Source organism: Triturus cristatus, chromosome 6 (assembly GCF_964204655.1).
Source record: "Triturus cristatus chromosome 6, aTriCri1.1, whole genome shotgun sequence".
Lineage (NCBI taxonomy): Eukaryota > Metazoa > Chordata > Amphibia > Caudata > Salamandridae > Triturus > Triturus cristatus.
In genome coordinates this window covers 1,141,038,398-1,141,059,780 of record NC_140589.1, presented here as the reverse complement: position 1 = coordinate 1,141,059,780, position 21,383 = coordinate 1,141,038,398, and the positions used below count along the sequence as shown (strand labels likewise).

The following is a 21,383-nucleotide window of genomic DNA, read 5'->3' as shown; positions in this document are numbered from 1 at the left end:
CAACCTATCTGTCTTCTAAGTAGGTTAGTGTTTCAAAAGGATTGTTTCAGGCACTTGCAGAGATGACATATCGTTGGACGAATGCTGCCCAGGCCCTAAGTCTGGTTCTGGAGTCCAGCTCTGAGGCAGGATCAGAGACTGAGACAGCAGATACTGAGACAGCATCTGAGGGAGAGGTCAATGGAGCCGAATCTGGGAGTGATTTTTCAGTCGGCGCAGTCCCATCCGACGACTCATCTTCCAGCGATTCTGAAGGAGACTATGTCAGTCGTGCTGTCCCTTTGCCAGCACAGACTGTGCAGCAGGACACCAGTAACAGGTTAGAGCAACCCAGAGTGCAGGCATGTGCGGCCGCAAGCACAGACGGAGTGCTGTCTTGGCAGCCTCTCAATTTAGTTCAGCCCCAAATTCCATCTTTCACTGGTGACGCTAGATGTAAAGTCGATACGGCGATTTTTTTGCCAATTGACTACGTCCATCTCTTTTTGGATGTTAACTTCATTGACGAAATTGTGCAGCAAACAAATTTGCGTGTCGAACAATTTCTGAGGGAGCAAGGAGGCACTGTTGGTCCGCATTCTAGGGCGCGCAAGTGGACTCCCACTTATTTAGGGGAGTTGAAGATATTTTTGGGCCTCATGCTTAAAATGGAGGTAGTGCATAAACCAACCTTGCTATCCTACTGGTCTACTCATACAATTTGGTTAAGCTCCATCTTCACATCATACATGATCAGAGATCGTTTTTTGCTATTGCAGCGCATGCTGCATTTCAATGACAATTCTGCTGCATTGCCCAGGGACCATCCAGACCATGGCAGGTTGTACAAAATTCGGCCTGTCGTGGAACATTTGTCTGCCAGGTTTCCAGAGGTTTATACTCCTGGAAAGAATATAGCCATTGATGAGTCCTTGATCTTGTATAAAGGGCGGCTGCTGTTTAGGCAGTACATTCTGAGCAAACGCGCTCGCTATGGCATCAAGCTGTACATGCTGTGTGAGAGCTCGACTGGCTGTGTGTACAGCTTGAGAGTGTATACAGGGAAGGACACAATTCTTAACCCTGTAGGTTGCCCTCCCACGCTAGGGGTCACAGGAAAGATTGTATGGGAGCTTGTCCAGCCACGTCTTCACAAAGGTTATAACCTTTATGTGGACAATTTCTATACAGGAGTAGGGCTGTTCAGTGAGCTCTACAAAGCTGGTACCATGGCTTGCGGTACAATTCGTTGTTGCCGCAAAGGATTCCCGCAGGAGCTTGTTTGCAAGAAGCTCCAGAAATCCCAGAGCACTGCGTTGCGTTCCAACGAACTGCTCGCAGTCACGTTCTCAGATAGGCGTTGCGTGTATGTGCTCACTACAATTCATGCTGAGTGCACTTCCCTTGTCACGGTTTGGGGTCAGATGGCCGAAATCCACAAGCCCAACTGCATACTTGATTACAACAAGTACATGGGTGGAGTGGACAAGAATGACCAGGTTCTTCAGCCATACAATGTGAGTTGTAAAACTTGCACTTGGTATAAGAAACTGTTTACGCACCTGATCCAGATGGCAACATGCAATGCGTATGTTGTTTATCGTGAGACCACCACAGGAAGACTCATGTCTTTCCTTGACTTTCAGTTGTCTGTGATTGAAAGTCTCACTGCTACAGAAGCAGCAGCCTCCACTTCATGTGTTCTGGAGGATGTGGCAAGGCTGCAGGAGCAACACTTTGCTGATAAAATTCCTGCAACACCCAAAAAGGAGCGACCATGTCGTCATTGTAAAGTGTGCTCGATGCAGGGAAAGAGGCAGGAGACTCGTGTTTACTGTCCCCAGTGCCCAAGTAAGCCTGCCTTCTGTTTTCCTACTTGCTTTATGTTGTATCACACTAAAGCAAAATACTGGGAAATTGACTGAGGTAGAGCTGCCAATAGGTTAACCTTTCAATTGGTGTGAATGGATACCTACTGTCTGTGGGCCACTCCTTCACTATGCAAGCAGCTGCAGAATATTTCTTCCTCTACTTCAGGAAATCATGGACTTCTGAACAACCTTATCTGCTTTGAGAACGTGGCAGTTGTGCTGTTCGCCCACTGCCAAGTGCATTATAGTCCCCCCGCTGCACAGACTGGTGGACAGAACATACGCCACGTTGTCACGGAGTACCCATGTTTCACATTCAACCGTTCTTCACAGTTTATGGTGTTCGCTTTAGAAAGCTTTTGAAAATTTTCAGCATGTTTTCCTTAGTTTCAAAGGTAGATATGCTTGCTCAGCTCAAGGAATGGCTTTGCGGCATACTCGGGTACCCCTAACTTACATCCACATACTGGAAGGAGTTGAATTTAGCACAGTAAGTGATAGCACGTGACAGTAATGTTTTCTCATGCTTCAAGTAGCTAGAGATGGAAGGCATTAGTATAGGGTCTCTTGACAATTAGACAGGATTAGTTAGGACTCTGATGAGGACAGACACGCAAACGGGTTAGAACAGCTTATAGTAGGTGTGCTTTCCGAGGAATATTGCAAAGGTAGAAGGCAGATAGTAAAGGTAGTATAGATACACGTCATGACTTCATCTTCACCCATGGATTCAAATCCATTGCTGCCACACTCGCACTGAATTTACTGTAGTACTTATGGGTCAATGCTGCTTGCCATGTTCATCCTCCGTTAGAACTTAGTAGATGGTCCGTTTGCTGTATGGTGAGTGCATTACAGTCACTGCACATAACAGTGGATTGGACATACGCTACGTTGTCACAAACTACCCGTGTTTCACATTCATTCGTTCTTCATAATTTATGATGTTATCTTTTGTAAAGTTTCAGCATGTTTGCCTTAGTTTCAAAGGTAGATATGCACGCTCAGTTTGAGATATGGCCTACAAGGATACTCGGACACCCCCCAACTTGCATCCACAAACTGGAAGAAGTTGGATTTAGCATAGTGAGTGCGCTAAAGGCGCATGAAAGACATGTCTTCCTGAGCCTCATGTGGTTGTCATGGAAGCCATTAGTAAAGGCTCACTTGGCATGCGTTCGGTAACGTTCAGGAAGAAGGAGGGGAAGGCAGACTTGACAGGTGGTAAAATGTAGTCAAACTCATTATGTCTTGTGGCATATGAATGTGATGGGCGCCGCTTGGCGGCGGTATGTTTGTGTGAGTGCAAGTGATTTGGTTGTTTGGGCCCCGTGGCTGGCGGTATGGAAGTCTTGTGTGTGGTGCGTGAATGGCGTGTGAATGGACCATAAAGCGGTTGTTGCCGTGGAATGGCTTTATGGCTGACACAAATTTTCTACCACCCAGCGTCCCCCTGGGTCTTCCGATAAAAATGGTGCCTCACTCGTGTGGGAGGCCCAAGTACCCGCAACAGGCAAGTGAGGTACCATTTGTATCGGGAGACTTAGGGTAATACAGAATTGTAGAGCAACTATTATTACCTATTGACTTCTGATGCATTTCTGCCTTCCAAATGAAAAACTATGTATCAAAAAAGAAGTCATTTTGAAAAATGAACTATAATTCTCATGCTAGGATGGGTACTCCCAATTTCGGAAATGTGCAAATAATGACTGTTTCTAGACTCTATATTTTGTTCCCATTTCAGAAATACATAGGTGTCTTTCATACCGATTTTTCCATGTATACATTTTCCCAGAATAATTGCTATATACCAGGTACATAATAAAAAACGATTGCAAGACACTGCTCAGTTATTGTCTCTGGGTTCGTCGGGTTCTTGGTGAACCTACAAGTACTACATATCCCCACAACCAGAAAGGTTCAGTGGATTTAACGGTATATTGCTTTCAAACAGCTGTTGTAATTAGAAGAAGTTACAGGTGAAAACGTTGACACAAATGTCTGTTATTTTCAACTAATTTTAAATTTTTCCTATATTCAACGGTTAGTTTCTATGAAGAAACCTTGAAGAAGCTACACAAATGACCCCTTGATGAATTCAAAATGTTGTCTACTTTTCTAAAATGTATAGCTTTTCAGGATCCATTAACTGGAAAGAGTTTAAAAGCACAAAAAATAGCAGAAACAGGCTATGTCCCAGAAAAATGCCAAAACTGTGTAAAAAATGTTGGTTTTCTGACAAAAGTCTGCTTGTCCCTGAAAGCTGAGAAGATAGTAATATCAGCACCAGAACCCCTTTTTTGAAACCATTTGCAGGGGAAAAAATAGACGCTTTCATCTGTAGCCCTGTTTTCCCATTTTTCAAAAAAAAAAAATGTACCTGTATTTTGGCTAATTTCTGGGTACCCTCCAAGGGAATCCACAAACCCTAGATACCTTTAGAATCCCCATGATGTTGGAAGAAAAGGATGTATATTTGGCATGGATACCTTATGTGGTCAAAACGTAACAGAGGCCTAATTGTGAACTACCCCAAATGGCCAAAAAAGGGCTCAGCACGCAGGGGGGGGGGGGGGCGGCGGAGGGGGGCAGGAGGGGTGGGGTTGAGGAAAACCCAGCAGTTAAGCGGTTAATCGCCATTCTCTGAATTGCAACTAGGAAATCGGTATTCCTAATGCACCAAACTCACTGAGTTTCATTTAGGGATTTCTTGTTGGTCACAAATCGACCTACCATATTAATATTAATGAGGTAGGTTGCAGTTTCTTACCCATTAAGAATCACATCCATCACAGGGATGGTGGTCTGCTAAGGTCAGCAGACCATCAGGTCTGTGATTGCTTTTTAATAAAGCAATTATTTTTAAATGCAGCCCATTTTACTTAAAGGAAAATAGGAAGCTTTTAAAAAGTGGTCTATTGGACCATTGCCTTCTCTAAAATAAATATTTGTTTTCCATTCTCAAAGGGGAAGGGGTCTCATGTGGACCTCTTCCCATTTTCGAATGGTTACCACCTCCATCAAGGAGTCAGTAAAATATGAATTTTTTGCGACAGTCATTCGGTCACAAAACAGTCACAAATCCCATTCAGATTCTGGATTTGGAATTCCGAATCGCAAACACAAATAGCTATTTGGTAACATGTTACCGAATCGCTATGTGTATTTTGTACATATGTAAAAGCAATTTTGCGGTCAGAAACGGCCCGTTCAGCCGTTTCCAAACGCAAAAATGCATCGTACATGTGGTCCTTAGAGAAGTTGACGCCCTCCATCCTTTTTCAGAATGAGGACACAGCAATAATAACAACTCTCTCCTATTTGATAGTTTGGAACCCTCTTGATGGCTGCTTTGGGAAGCGAAACCTGCACCTCTTGCAAACAAATGGAAATGTGTTACCCTGAGCTTTGCTCTGATGTGACGGAAGATTTGGTGGAACAGAAATGAAGGATAAGGTATAGACGTGCTGAATAATTTGGAGGATCCATTTGTTGAATATGATGGATTGCCACCCAGGGTGAAAATACTGGATTCTGCTTTCCACCGGATGGCTGTGCACCACTAAAGGCAAGCTAAAGTGGATTGGAGGCTTTTGCAGCAGGGGAAGAGGACTGAGAAGACTGGTGCCCTTGAAGGCCTGTATCTCGTTTGCCTGATCATTGTCCCTGGCCTTGAAAAGACTGAGGTGACTGCACCAGAGGCTGGGGAGACTCGAGCAGCCTGTGTGCCAGCCCCATAAAATAGCCTTTTTATTTCCAGAACTGGAGAGTATAGTGTAGTGAAGGTCAATTGAGTGAGCCATGCCTCTACTTTCCTTAAAGTTCTCTAAAGTAGGGTCAAGTTTTTCACTGAAAAGGTGTGAGCTATAGAAAGGCATTTCCATGAAAGAGGCCTATAAATTTCCAGAGAATCCTGTGGAGCAAATTCACACATGGCAGAGGAGCACCACACTAGTGCCAGAGACCCTTCCTAGACAATCAGCAGTATCAAGCCCAGCAAAGATCACGTGGCTCACACCATCCTGATTGGTGTGAGCCAGTGATGCCAGAAGGACTAGAGGGACTGCCAGCAAGATTTCGCCCGCCATGTCCCAGAGGGAGTGCATATAACTGCCCAACTAACAAACTGTTTTGATTAATTGCAATGCCAGCCTGGCCAAAGAGTAATTTTTATAACTCCTCAGTCCTCTTAGACTCTATCTGGGGAACTGGTGGAGTATAAGTTGGGGGCTCATCTTGCTGGTTGTAGCCTGGGCCACCAGACTTTCAGAAGCACACTGTTTTGTGATAAAATACGGATCACCAGGTCTGTGATGTCTGGCCACTTGCCTATTCACATGCAGGTAAGAACCGGGCTTTGACCATGTGCCCATTACAGTATCAATGATGGCCTCATTATAGGGGGGCAAGACAAGATGCAGTAGGTAAGGCTTTAAGATTTCCCTAAGAAAGGAAGTAAGTAAGTTTATTCATGGATATTCAGTTAAAACCATTGCATTTACATTACAATTCAAATACATTACAATCACCCCATGCAATGCCACACTGAAAGCACCTGATCTCATCATTTCTCTAAGGACATTTGTCTTAACCTCAATGGAGGGTAGTTGTAGATCCAAGGCTTTAGCTGCAGATGGAAATGGCACATTCAACCATCAGGGTATCAAGTCCACTGGCCTCTTTTAAGTGCATTAAAAAATGATCAGTGTTGTAATGGGGGGACGTGATAAGTCATCCTCATCTCCCCCATCATCATCATCGAGTGGTGGCAAGCTTTGAGCAGAATCTGAGACGAAAAGACAATGGAGAATCTGAGGGCACAACCATTCTAGAAGTGGACTAGGATTGAAATAAGGCTGCATGGTACGCTTTCATTATTTCATAGTGTACCATCATTTGAGTTTGTGCCTATGTCAACTTGGGATCTACCATCACAACCAGCACAAGATCTACGACCAGTATTGGCATCAACAAGGATGCGACCAACACAGGTCATGGCACCTGGGTGGAAGTCCATTCCAGAACTGGTACAGAGCTCATGACAGGTCCACAGGGGTTAGTCAGCACAGAGGATGAATCTACCAGTGGTAACTTGAATAACAGCCACTGTGTATCTTTGGGGCCTGTAGGTGCACAAAATGCAGCTGAAAGATTGCCAAATATAAAGTTGCCATTGACCCAAGAATTTTGGAGCACACAGACAATAACAGGGGAATCGGCTCCGCAATTGAATATTCAGAGGGAGACTGACTGGTATCTTGATGCCCTCCTACCTTCTCTTTAGATTGAGTGGCGGGACAGGGTTGAGTCCTGCTTAGCCTTCTTGAGTTTATGTTTTTACTTGGACTTTTCAAACGACTGACTGCAAAGTTGACTTCTGGCAGAATTAACTTGGGAACGGGAGCTGGTCTGCACCCTTAACTTGAAGTATGTTAAACACTCACACGAGGCTCACAACTTGTTCTTGTGTTTGTTGATGTACAGATTCTAGAAGTGGACTAGGATTGAAATAAGGCTGCATGGTACGCTTTCATTATTTCATAGTGTACCATCATTTGAGTTTGTGCCTATGTCAACTTGGGATCTACCATCACAACCAGCACAAGATCTACGACCAGTACTGGCATCAACAAGGATGCGACCAACACAGGTCATGGCACCTGGGTGGAAGTCCATTCCAGAACTGGTACAGAGCTCATGACAGGTCCACAGGGGTTAGTCAGCACAGAGGATGAATCTACCAGTGGTAACTTGAATAACAGCCACTGTGTATCTTTGGGGCCTGTAGGTGCACAAAATGCAGCTGAAAGATTGCCAAATATAAAGTTGCCATTGACCCAAGAATTTTGGAGCACACAGACAATAACAGGGGAATCGGCTCCGCAATTGAATATTCAGAGGGAGACTGACTGGTATCTTGATGCCCTCCTACCTTCTCTTTAGATTGAGTGGCGGGACAGGGTTGAGTCCTGCTTAGCCTTCTTGAGTTTATGTTTTTACTTGGACTTTTCAAACGACTGACTGCAAAGTTGACTTCTGGCAGAATTAACTTGGGAACGGGAGCTGGTCTGCACCCTTAACTTGAAGTATGTTAAACACTCACACGAGGCTCACAACTTGTTCTTGTGTTTGTTGATGTACAGATTTGTTTCCCGGTTCCAGTTTGCCTTCAGCCAAGCACCAGAGACACACCTAGTGCACACCCATCACCAAGTTCTATTACTGACAGTCTTGCCTCATATTTTTTATTTTAGGCAGGGACATTGTTCACTTGCACACTGGATATATTTAGAAGCAGTGCTTAATTTGAGCCAGTGGTTTCCGGGGGCTCGACACCAGCACTTGAATTTCAACACAGGTGCTTGAGACAGTCTGCCACAAGGTGGCACTGTCAATATACATTAAAAATAACTATTACCAGTTGCCCAGGCCATTGTCTTAGCTTTGGAGGACTGATATAGTCCGCATTGTCACACAATGTAGGAGTGTGATGGTTAGTAGTAGTGTTGTTTCTATTATTGGCAGCATGGCAGGGGCAATGCATCGTGCAAGCTGCAGTAGCCCCCTGGTGGGAGCCCTGGCACTTATTTTTTTATAAATTAAGCAATGTGTATAAAACATAGTAAGGCCGAAAGAATTGGGAGTGGATTCCCGAATCCATATCGGAAGGCGAAGAAAGAATCAAACTGACATCAGCATGCAGTAGTGATGCTTATATGTGGCTCTGCTCTGCTCCGTCATTTTCAAGGTGGTGCGGAACCAGTGCTATGCCTCAAGGAGCCTCCAAGTGACTCCTATAAGCCCTGCGAAAAGATTTTCGGATCCATTCTGACACCTGGGAAATATTGTAAAGCTGAGGAATCTACAGTTAGACTACCAAGAAGAGTTTTACCTGCTGTTCCTCAAATGAAAAAGAAAGTGGGGAATCAACAAGAAGGCTGGATATAACTAAATACACATTGTGTATAAAGTTGGTAATCCTTTTGTTGGATATTAATGCCCTCACACACCCTTTCAGGTGTCATGCTTCATCATCTGGGCTGCTCCTCGTCGGGCCGGCGGTGCAATGCCTAACGGGCTCCCTAAAAAGGGGCACTTTATCGGAGTTCTTCAATCCAACAGCCGTTTGGTGAAGTGCGGGTATGGGGGCCTGGCTAATGTAGATGTGAGAAAGTGATTTAAAACAGGGTTAGTAGTACCGGTATAGGAATTAGATTTTATTCTGAAGGTCTCCTTCCCTGATTAAAAACTTGTAAATGGCACTCAACAGAGTATAATGTCTCTTATGAGAGTGCTCAAAGTTAGTGTTTAATGGTCAACATGTTTCTCGCTCGGAGCTCATACACTCGCGATTCTTCAGGACCTATGATAACTATCTACAAAAAGAAGAGAACTATGTGATATTTTAAGTCTCTAAATCACAACAAGTTAAATGTGAATCAGTATCACTTAACTAAAATACCTGTCATGGTCTGGTGCTACCTGTAATGAAAGGACGGTAGGTTATATTGATCATAGTTTAAAATTCAACTAGACATATCAACAGGCAAGAGGTAAATGAAAAAACAGCCTTCGAGGTGACTAATTAAGCCAAGTTAATAAGGATCAGTGGTGATTTCTGATGCGTAGGCGTCACAGGACACAATTATAAAGTGGTGTACCATCAGAGTGAACTATAGTGACTATTCACCTATGTGGAATACGTTAAAAATAGCAGCAGCATAGAATAAGCTCACAGGACTCACCCTATTTAGTAGGACTGCGGACCACAACAGTAGTTGGTGGATTAAGCATGAGCAAAGGGTCCTCTAAAAGTAGGTCTGGACCAAAAGGTAGTAATAGAATTTATAATGCATAAAAAGAGATTCACATGTCAAAACAAACAAATGAACGTTGAGACAAATTAAATACATAAACATGTAGTGTAAAACATGACGAAAACGTAACTGAAGTGAATAGATGACTATCCGGAAAAACCCCTCTGAAGGTGTGTTACTTTGATGGAAATATGGAGCTCATTTTTGCCGGTGTTAACCAAATAAGGTTGTCTGGAAGGGCTTAAAAGTATGTGGAACTAAAAACCTGATAGATGCTCAATGTCCACGCACAAAGTGAAGGAACCAAGGATTAATGGTCAAAGAGCATTTAGGAGCTCGTAGGACAACCAATCTAACACAGCAACCTCAGTGTGTCACTCTGCAGTAATTAATCTGTCAGTATTTGTAGGGCGTAAGCATACGTTGTGGTTACTATTCGTGTAGCCACAGTGCAAGCGTATCACATTAATGTGTCGTGGCAGTTGTCTAGCGTCATAACGCCGGTGTGTGCATAGACCTCCGAGTAGTGATCTAAAGGAAAGGTGCAGCGAGAGCATGCGCTGTCTCCCGGATGCACCTTACAGTGATAACTGCCAAGGACGTATCGTGTAAAAATGCAGAGTACTCCTAACACGGTCACTTAGTAGTTTAAAGAAGCACTCAAGCCGGTGTATGGTTGAAGGGGGGAGGAAGAACGTGAAGGGTGACTACCCTGTAAAGCAACGTTAAAAATAGTACCAGCCCACTACTAACGAACGTAACATTGAATACAAAAGGTTATGGGGTTTAAGTGACCACCGTACTCACGTCTGCCTCGCTCACGCCGTGCTTCTTGACCTACCCGCGCCACCAAGTCTGGGAGGTAGCGTCAGAGGCACAGCGGAAGGATTTAAGCATCCGGCCGTACCACGTGACATCGGGTGAAGATGTTAGAGCATTACAATTAATAGAAAAAGGCAAACAAACATCCTCCAAAGAAGAGGAATCATTTAATAGAAAAATATGGGGCAAGAATTGTACAATAAATCCCCTTAAAGTAACGTTAACGTGGTTCTTTCTGGTGATACCGAAAAATGGGAATGGGAACTATGGTTCAGTGTAAATGATATGTAAGTTTACAAATGCACAGGGGCGAAATTGAATGAAATAGCAACACTTGTATGGTATTTCCGGGCACTTTCAGAGATTAAAGGAGTCCCAGAAAAAGGGGCAAGTGTGAGCTAGGAAGATGTTAAGCTCCGAAAAACAAATAGAGGTGACATGTCATTTAAATTGCCAGACAAAAGTAATGTCTCATACAAAAAGGGAACATAACAGTTAGGACTTAATTGCCCCCCATGGGATGTCGTCGTTGAGACCAATGGTATTAGAGGACAGACGGTGTATCCATCTCTGTTCTTTCTTAAAAAGATTCTGCTTAGACAGATGGGGGTTGGCTTCTAAAATAAGCCATTTCACCGAGTCTGGCGAGTGTTTTCTCTCCAAGAAATGTGCACAAATCTTGGTGTTGTTCTTGTGACAACGAAAATTGCTGCGGTGTTCTGAAATGCGCAATTTAATGGGTACTTATATATGGAAACTCAATCATTAAAGAGAGCTTCATTCATTCTAAACATGACCAACTTCACTCTTATATTAGGATTCCCACTAGCACTCTTGGTAAAGGTTAGAATCTTTCCAATCATTAGGTGAGTCTTTACACTTGCAAATAAAATCGCATCTATTCACTGAACAAGAATGCGATGGTCATTTCTACTACTGAATGAAAACACCAAAGCCTTATCTGGACTCATCAGTCACTTATGGATTATATGTAAATGTTGTACCCAATGCATTCTACAACACACACTCTCATCATACCTTCCAAAAGACTTCATGTACCACTTTTTTTCAATAATGTATACCTCATACATTGGGAAAGATCTACAAAAGGCACATAATGATAGGACATGCTATGAAATGTTTCAGTATATGCCACCAGCGCCCAATAGGAGTAAAACGTTTGACAGCATGTCACCTGCAAAAGTAAGAATAAATATAGTACTACATTTATTCAAATCGCGCCTTTTAAATGTGCTAGAACATGATCGACATAGCTCTGGTTAAATAAAGAGGCTTTCCATTTATTAAAGGGCATTGTTTTAAATGTTAGGAATAATAATTATAATTACTATTTACTCCCTGCTAAATTATTACATCATGCATTGAAGAAACTTATGAACACTTTTGCTATCTACCTAATTAAAATTACACACATACCATTAAAAAAATCAAGTTTGATTATTATATAAAATTGTATGTTTTGAAACCGACATAACAATATCCCAATATCGGAGCCTAGTATATCTGTAGTCCTGAGAGCCCATTAAAAGTGGCCTGGAATTATGATGGGGATGTCCACCCACCCGTTGTTACAAATATTGTAGGGAACAGTAACTCGGGGGGCCAGTGGTGTCGAAGTTACCAGAGATCATGAGTTGGATTGGGAGGATCCTTTTAGAAATGATGAACTGTTAGGCAAATGATTATCCAGTCCTCAGACCCCTGGTTATTCCTCATTTACCACAATATTTTAAAAAAAGAGATTCCAGGTTACATGTAAGAGACCTGTGATGTTGCCTCGGGAATCATCATTTCAAGGGGCTCATAACTTCTGATATCGACCCCATCAGAATTAAGGTGGCACTCACAATGAGGCCTGTGTGTCATAGGCATAGTTAAATACTCAGCTGTCCAATGATACACAGTAGTGGATACGTAAAACTATCTAGAAGTGCACCATTCTAAGTGTTAAAATACAAACCTACATTTAGGATATGATTGCAGAAAAACTTACAAATGTGTGCACTTCTAGGTACATACGACAGGCACTGAGTTTCAGAGCTCCTGTCAGGATGTATTACGAAACTCCTAAAAGGTCAAATTACTTATTTTTTTCAGCTATGTTTTGTGGCTCCAGGTGTCTTTTAGAGCAGTTGTGAAGCATACTTGAATTTCTGAGCTTCCATCTCATTTTTCATTCTCTCATTGCGAGTCATTGAGGACTAAGAGATTCTAATTACTAGCTACATAAGACAGATAGTTCTGGCTTCAGTGAGCACAGGGTATCACTGGCAGGTGAACCTATTTTCCTTTAACATGAGAGATTGTAAATCTCCACATGGTTAAGATGCTCTGGAAGAGACTGTTTACAAAGGATTTTCCATTCAGTTGAATTCCACAGTTTCTCACACTCTTTACAATGGAACAGGCAGCATTTACAAACTGCCTCATGGGTGACATTGAGCAAATTTTATAAACCATATTCGAATTAAAATGACAATGCATCACCCTAATTTTAGATTTTAATTTTATTCTAACAGTCGCATACCATAGAGTCATCAGTGTGATTTGGTAATGTCACACATGCCAGAACATTATTCAAACACTTGTTTTGGTTGGTGTAAAGAGCCGGTGTAAAGGACAGAAGCTGAGCAGGTTCGTCCGCAACTCTACTAGATTGCGCAATGAAAGGGCGACTCCAAACAGGAGCCACGGTGCCACCCTGCATTGATCTGTATCAGTGAAACGTGGCAAGCATCTCCTTTAAAGGGTCACAATGTGGAGGAAAAATTCACAAAGGTGGAAAAACCTCCTTCGGTAATTTTTGTCATTCTCGATTGAGAATAAAAGTAGTGCTGAATAAAGCAGCAAGGCACCAAACACCTCCTGAGATCAGGAAGGAAAATAAAGTCAAACTGGCCAACCGAAGATCCAGACAGAAATAGATCCAATCTGAAGGAACAAGCAGGGACAAAAATAATAGCAAGGAGAGAAGACTGAGTTCTCCGCCCCCAGTTAGTTCATGGTTACTTAATGGCTGCACTTCCATAGCCCCTGCGACGCCCCTCACAGGGGGTGTAGTCCTACTGCATGGCACCCCTGCGGCGAGGCGATTATGGCGCGCTCCAGTAGGGTGCACCCAGAGGCAGGACCCAGGCACACATCTGCAGCCCCACTCAGGACAGCGACGAACGGCCTAAGGGGCCAGAAGGCTGCACGATTGTATGGACTGTGCACGGGTGCACTTGAAATGTAAACCTATGTGATAATGGCGATATCGCCTGTGCCCGTGTGTTATACTATCTATAAATGCCAATAAAGAAAGTTTTCAAAAAAAAAAAAAAAAAAAAAGGAGAGAAGACTGAGATGAAACACCAGGGAACTAAATGCATGGCGACACCTCTGCTCTTAACAAGCCTCCTTTATTTTTACTTTCAAATAGGAATTGACATCGCAGAAAGCTACTCTGTACCTTCTTGAATCGGGCTATTCGACATCCTCACCCAAACTTACCACTGTCTTGGAAAGGACATTTTATAAGTTTGAGTTCTGTCCATTTCAAAGACCTAAAGTCATTTGTTTTATTTTGAAGAAGCAACCCCAGTTTGACTTCCTTCTTGTAAGCAGAGTTCTTGAGTCCCAATACCTCTGGGTCATGCAAGCGTAGAAGTACAGAAATGATTCAGATGGTGAGAACTCTCAACAATAGTTTGAGCACAGTGTTTGGCAACTAGGGCTGGGCGGAGTTTGCAGAGTTCTGCTCCGTGAAATTCCGCTGAGTGGTGAAACCCCCCCCCAACAATCTGCGAGCGTCAGAGTGTGGTAAGTTGGGCTGCTCGCACTCATTTTTAGCGCTGGAAGTTTGTCCTGCGTAAAATTAGCACAAACGACATTAAGCGTTGTGCTTCTTTCTGACACTCAAGTAGATATTTTACTCGAGCAACAGCTTCCTCAATCCGAGTGGCAGATTTCTCAACACGACTAGTCGTGGTCAGTCGCGACCAGCCACGTTAAGAAATCTCGGCGGGAGGAGGTCCAGGGCATTTTTCTCTCTCGAGTTCACCAACATAGCGTCGGCGAGCTGCGCAATAGAAAAACTCTGCTCCGCGTCAGTTTGCAGAACTCAACACAGAGTAGGCAAAACTCTGAACTCCACTGGAGGAGCGGAATTCTTTGCCCTCCCCTAATGGCAAAACACTGATCCTATCCCACGACTAACGTCCTTCCCTTCTTAAGCCATGCAGTCTCTGGTGAGCTCTTCGTAATTTTCTCTGCATTATTTCCAGTACAAATGTAACAGTCTGGTACATTCGTTCCTTAGAGGGAGGGAGGTTTTGCACCCAACTAGAGTGGCAAAATATCAGCATTGGTCAGATTTTATGTATTGAAAACTCAGATATGCCACATGCTCTACACTTAAATTCCCCCCAAAATAGAATTATTTTCTCCAATTATCCGAATGTACCAGCAGCAGAGCTATAAATACATAAACAGTCAAATCCCTTAATTTGCTCCCCTAACAACATGTCCAATCCCTCGCAACCCACGAGTTTTGCGAAATCTCCTAAACCTTAATCTTTATGACAATCTCAAATTCTTAGAGCTATTAGACCTTTGAGATATAAAATACTCCAATAAAGGGCTAAACTAAGATACAAGCTTCACGCCTTTTCCAGTATAAATCAACAAGATCTCATCAAAGCTACTAACCACTTGATGTGTTCCTCCTCTAGGATCCCTCAGCACGATTGGCAAATTATGCATCAGAAAATACAGACAATAGGAGTCCTCTTTTGTAACGATACTGCCCAATAAAAACTCTTCTCCCATCTCTGCTCTCAAACCAAACCGGGCGGATGAAAATAGTCTCACAGTAAGTAATATCCTACATCAGGCATCTATTGCCTAGTCAAGAAAGGATAAAATACACAACGGAGCTAAAATCAAATTTACTTGTGCATTTTGGTTGAAAAAATACAATTAAGGCTTTTTTGCATACCAACGGGTTTTGTACTTGGCGAGTGTCCCCAACATATCCATGGCTCCAATTCCTTCTTGCCTTGGGGACAACAATTGTTGGAAAATGTTTGTTCTTATTGTTTTATTAATTAGTAACATTGTCACATATAGAGACAGTATTCTATTGGCTATTAACATTTCTATGTTAATTGGGTTTTTGCTGTTTTCAAGGTGATCTTGAGTGGACTGAATAACTGTTGCGGTAGGGTGCAAAGTGTGGACAGCTTTCTGTGAAAGTAATTACGGTGTGAATTACTTTGGCATTATTTGCAACAATTAACATCCGAGTTATGGCAGAACCAGTTCTATACACCCAGAAAAGATAGCATTGAACACAAGAACAAGCAAGCCTAAACGAACTAAACACTAAAAGGTAAGAATAAACCATCATAAGAGGCAGGTGCAGCATCCACAAAGCCCTGACAAAAATAAACAAGCATTTCCAGTGCACCTACTGCCTTTCCATCCCCACTGTTAAAAATTCTTGGCCCAGCAGCAAGAATTCTACTGCACAGCAAGGTGGAACTTGGTTGTAGTCAATATAGCCTACCTTTCCCTCGAACCATACCAGGCAGAGAAGTATGTTCCTATCAAGGTCCTTGAGGGCCATCGTCTCACCTGGAACAAGGGTGTTCGCTGTATCATCAAAGTAATTGGCGCCCATGTTGCAATTTTAAAGGTCGCTGATGGAGAGGCTGTAGAGGTTTCCTTGGGAAAATCCATGATTCTAACCCTCTCATAAACTTATACCAAAGCCAGGCAACAGGCGGATTTTTTACAATTATGAAACTGTATTTTATTTATCTGGTTCAGTCAATGCCTGTGCAAGACGAACCTCTGTGAATTGGCTATGCACAGAAACGTCTGAGAATTGTGCCCTTCTTGCATGTACAAGAGCCAAGAACAGTGCTTAATTGATGCAGGTGTTTGCAGGGGGAGCATCAGCACTCATCTTTGGGGCACAGGACTTATTTTTCATCATCAGACTTTGACCCAGAGCGAGGAAGAAAAGGGAGAAAGAAGGATGAGAAATTTAGGAAAACAGTCAAAAAAAGAGGCAGGAGAGTTGGAAACAAACCTGCAAGGGAAAGATAGACAGGAAGCTTAAGGTGGAAGAAAGGGACTGAATTGTAAGGAAACGAGGCATCCTTGGTATTCGGGTTCCTCCCCCCAGCATTAGTGCACCAGAAGAGGGATCCTGTGAGAAACTCTGGGCCCCTCCACTTACATTTTCACAAATTAGGCACCGGCCAACAAGATGATTTACTTACCGGAGCCCAAGGTTTTAAGGGAAGCTCTGTCGTATTTCGTCACCCAGGTATCGCCGTACTTCAGCAGCAAGCGGATGGCGGTTGGAGCGCCATAAAACTGATTGATTTTTAACCTTTGTACTGTCTCCCAATAGCGGCCTGTAAAATTTGAAAACAAGTGCTCACAATTAATCGGTAACTGGGGCTTTCGTTCACAATGTTGTACTAACTTAACAATGTCTTGTTACATCTTGATGTTTTAAATTAATTCTATTAAAGAATGGAATGTGAGCCAGTGCGTTTTGTGTCAATCATAAATACTCATTCCTAAGAAAGATTACCTCTTGTCGCTTTTATTCTAATAATTATAATGTGCATCACATTTATTACACTTTGGAATCAAACGCTCACTGACCTCCGTAACTTTCATTGGTCATTCGCTTAATCTCAGTGCTCCGTTTTTCTTTTTCTTTTTGTGAGAGAGAAAGCATCTTTTTTTAATAGAAAAAAAACAAAAATTTCCTGACAAGCATTGGCTGCAGTGTGGCTCTGCAGCCTGAGGACCATGATCTTCTATTACAGCTCTTTATAAGCAACTAGATTAATACATTTGAAATGAAAGAAATTAAATGAAAGAAAAATGTATAATAAATGTGCACTACTACCCTAGGGTGCCTAGGCGTGCAATCTTGCTAACAGGGCAAGGCCAGGTTAGGAGGCTGGCCAGAGTTTAGAGACTCCTACAGGTTAATAAGCCAGGTTTTTAGTTTTTTTCTAAAGCAGAGGCGGTCCGTTTCCTTTTTCAGGTATAAGGGAAGGCTGTTCAAGAGATGGAAAGTGATGCTTATCAGGGCCGGACTGGCGCCGGTTTTGGTTCCCAGTCCGGCCCTGATGCTTATAAAACTTCTCTGGCCCCATTTTGCTCTTTTTACTCTAGGAACAATGATATTACATGCTGATTCTGAGCGAAGGGATCTTGGCGGAAAGTACCAATGAAACCAAAGCTTAAAAACTTGAGGTCCTTCCCCATGAAGAGCCCTGAAAGCAATGCACAGGGCCTTAACCTTTATATGCTTCTCAATAGATAGCCAGTGGAGAAGCAGAAGGACAGCAGATATCGATTCTCTTTTGATATGCCAAGTAAAAGGCAAGCGGCTGAGTTCTGTAGGACCTGAAGCTAATTGAGACTGTTTTTTCTTATATTTACGAAAAGAGCATTTGCATAGTCAATTTTTGAGAGTATCAGAGTGGAAATTACAGTTTTCTGCAGGTCTTTTAAGAAAGATTTTTCCTTTCATTCCAAAATTTTCATTATAAATAAGGAGTCAGACCTGATAGCAATTACATGCCCTTCAAAGGTCAGTTGATTATGAAAGATATCTCCAAGATTTTTTTACCTTCGTAACTCGCGACGGAAGTTGACCAAGTTCAGTTGGCCACCAGTTTTGGGACCTAAAGGAAGGATCCTTCCCAAAGAGCATTACCTCGGTCTTGCCTGAATTCAACTTCAAACAGTTTTGGGCCATCCATTTTACGATCTCCTGCATACAGTTGTAAAAACGCTTTGCGGTCTCTGAAAACTTGGATGATACTGAGATCAATAATTGGGTATCATCTGCGTGACTGAGGAGAACCCAAAAGATCTAATAAGTTTGGCCAAGGGGCTACATAAATGTTAAAAAGGGTCGGGCTAAGAGATAAACTCTGGGGGATGCCGCAAGGGAGAGAGAAGGATGAGGATTTAAAATGGTCAGCTGCAACAAACTGAATTCTGTCTGACAAAAATGATTTGACCAAAGCGAGAGCTTTGTCTTTTACCCCAATATCCTCCAGCCTGTTTAGCTGGTGGTTTACAGTGACAAATGCCGCAGAGAGGTCCAATAGGACCAGCACTGCACTACCTCCTGCATCCAGCATCGATCTGATCAGTTCCGAGACACTTATCAATGCAAATTCTGTACTGTGATGTTTCCCAAATCCGAATTGGCAAGGGACTAGGTGGCTCTGGTCCTCAATGAAAGCGGTCAGCTGCAAATGAATAACTTTTTCAATTATTTTGGCTGGAAGGGGCAATCTGGAAATAGGACATTAGTTCCCAGGATCTGAAGGATCTAGGTTAGCTTTTTTAGTTAAAGGAAGAATGTAAGCTATCTTCCAGACACTGGGAGATTTTCCAGACTTAATCATAACATTACAAATTTCTGTTAGGTATTCAGAGAGAGTGTCAGCTGCTAAATGAATTGTTTTAGGTGAACATGTATCCTGTGGAGATCCTGAATTAGTTTGCAAAAGGATGTTTTAGTTTGGTCCTGAGAAAGTTCAGCAAAAGAAGTTAAATGGACCTTACAATAATTATTGTTAATTTGGGAGCCACTGTGACATTCATTATTAATAATTTGGGAGCCATTGTGACCAGTCAAAGGATTAGAGGAAAAAAGATTAAAGGCAGACCTAACCTTATCTTGAAAAAAGGAAGCCAATGAATTACAGAAGGTTTGGTCTATGCCCCGATTCCCCATTTCTGGAGGTTTAGATAACTGTTTAAATTAGCAAAAATGTCTTTTGTGGAATATTTCGCTGCTTTTATCTTCTGGGTGAAATATTTGGATTTTTCTTCAAAAATCACATTTTTATATGAGGCTAAAATAAGTTTGTTTTTCTCTTTTTCTGAATTCTCATAATGACGCCTCCATTTTCTTTCCTGCCTATGACATGCTTGCTAAAGTAAGGATTTCTGTGAACCAGGGCTCAGAGGGAGTGTCCTGGTTCCTCCTGTGGGCTTTAGCCGGTGCAATTATTTTGTTGCAACATTATCCAACCATCCCTGATATAGACTAGCCACTTTATCAGGATCTGTATTTGTGTAGGGCTGTGTTTCTGATAAGATGGTGTCTAGCTCCATCTCCTTTATGAGATGACAATTGCGTGAGAGCCTTACTGGATGAGATTTATTGTGAGATGCATTGAGGGGGGCTAATTGGATATTAAACATAACTGCTTGATGATCAGACCATAGCAAGGGTAGGACTGCTGATGTAGATAAGTACAGGCAGTCAGAGAAAATGCCATCAAGTCAGTGGCTTGCTCGATGCGTCGATTCATTGACCCGTTGTTCTATCATATCATATAAACACTGCTTTAAGATCTTTTTCCTTTTATTTCCCCAGCACAGAATTACTGCTTTTGGTTCCCAATAGTTCCAGGGACAGTGAAATAATGGGGATTAGAAGATTTTGGAGATTCCCAAGCAGAAATCAGTGTTTCCGCATTGACTCCTGTATTTGTTTCCCTGTTTTTTTCATGTGGAGATGCTTTCAGCAGCTGAAATCTCCACGTTAAAAACATCAACTTGTAAGTCTGACGGGCTCGATAACTCCTGAAATTATTGGGTCACTTGTAATGAGGGCAACGGTCCATATTTGATTTAGAGATGCGTGGAGTGGGAGCCCCACTGTAAACCAGTGGGGTCCCTGTCCCACAAAACTCATGATTTAAATTTTCCCTATTTGAAACTGCCAGAAAAAGCCTGGTGGTCCTCAATAGAAAACAAAACAATTGACATCAGTGGGCAGGGAGAAAACTCTCTGAGGCCATGTGTAAAACACCAGCACTCAAGTCCCCTGACTTCTCTTCAGACCCTCAACTAACCCCTACCACCCATGTAAGAAATCTTGGAATCATCCTAGATGACAAGCTTTACATGACAGCCCAAGTAAATGCAGTGACCTTCAACTATTTCACAGCCTTATGATGCTATGAAAGATCTTCAAATGACTTCCTTTGAACACCAGGAAAATGGCCATACAGGCCTTGATCACTACAAGGATCGTTTACGGCTCCATGCAGGAATCACCATGAAAGTCCTGAACCGGCTCCAGAGAATCCCAAACACAAAGCAAGACTCATACTCAACCTACCTTATCGCACACACATTTCCTCACACCTCCTAGAAATGCACTGGCTCTCAATCCACTAACACACACAATTCATACTGCTCACACACAAAGCACTACATAACACCAGCCCTGGATACCTAGACAGCTGCATATACTTCTACACACCTCTGAGGCAACTCCGCTTAGCCATACTCTCACTGGCATGCATACCCTGCATCTGCAAAGCCACAGCAGGAAGCCGCGCCTTCTTATATCTCTCCCCCAATGAATGGAATGACCTCCCTCACCAACTCAGAGCATCCTCATCGCTTCTTGAGTTCCGCAAGAAGGTGAAGACCTGGCTCTTCGATTAACCCTTGCAAAAAGAACGGTTGGCGGACGGAATGCTGAACAATGTCAAACATTCACCCCCAGCACCAAGATCAGTGCTTAAATCCATTGTTTTTTTGCTAAGCCTGACTGATGAGGGGTGATACCCTGAAATTGGGCCCAGAATACTTGTTTCCAGTCCAGGAAAGACCTAGCCTGGCAGTTGGGGCTGAACCATTCCATGAGGAGCAGGGTGAAGACTGATTTGCATGTGTCTGGGTCCAAAATGGAGTGGCATAGTGAGCAAAAGAACAATGGATTCAACCCAGATCTCTTGACTGGGGGTGAGGGGTTGAAAAGTTTCAGCACTACATCTATCATCTTGTTGTGTGTACTATGTTCGCCCTAAGTGGCCAT

The 21,383-nt window shown here is 42.8% G+C and overlaps 1 protein-coding gene across 1 annotated transcript in view; it reads right to left on the bottom strand.

Moving 5' to 3' along the window:
* Positions 1-21,383, bottom strand: part of ACSS1 (acyl-CoA synthetase short chain family member 1) — a 1,009,364-nt gene that overhangs the window by 404,899 nt on the left and 583,082 nt on the right. Inside the window, exon 7 of the mRNA XM_085612062.1 lies at positions 16,783-16,920. Coding sequence (XP_085468188.1) covers positions 16,783-16,920 — 138 coding nt within the window. The remainder of the gene's footprint in view (positions 1-16,782; positions 16,921-21,383) is intronic.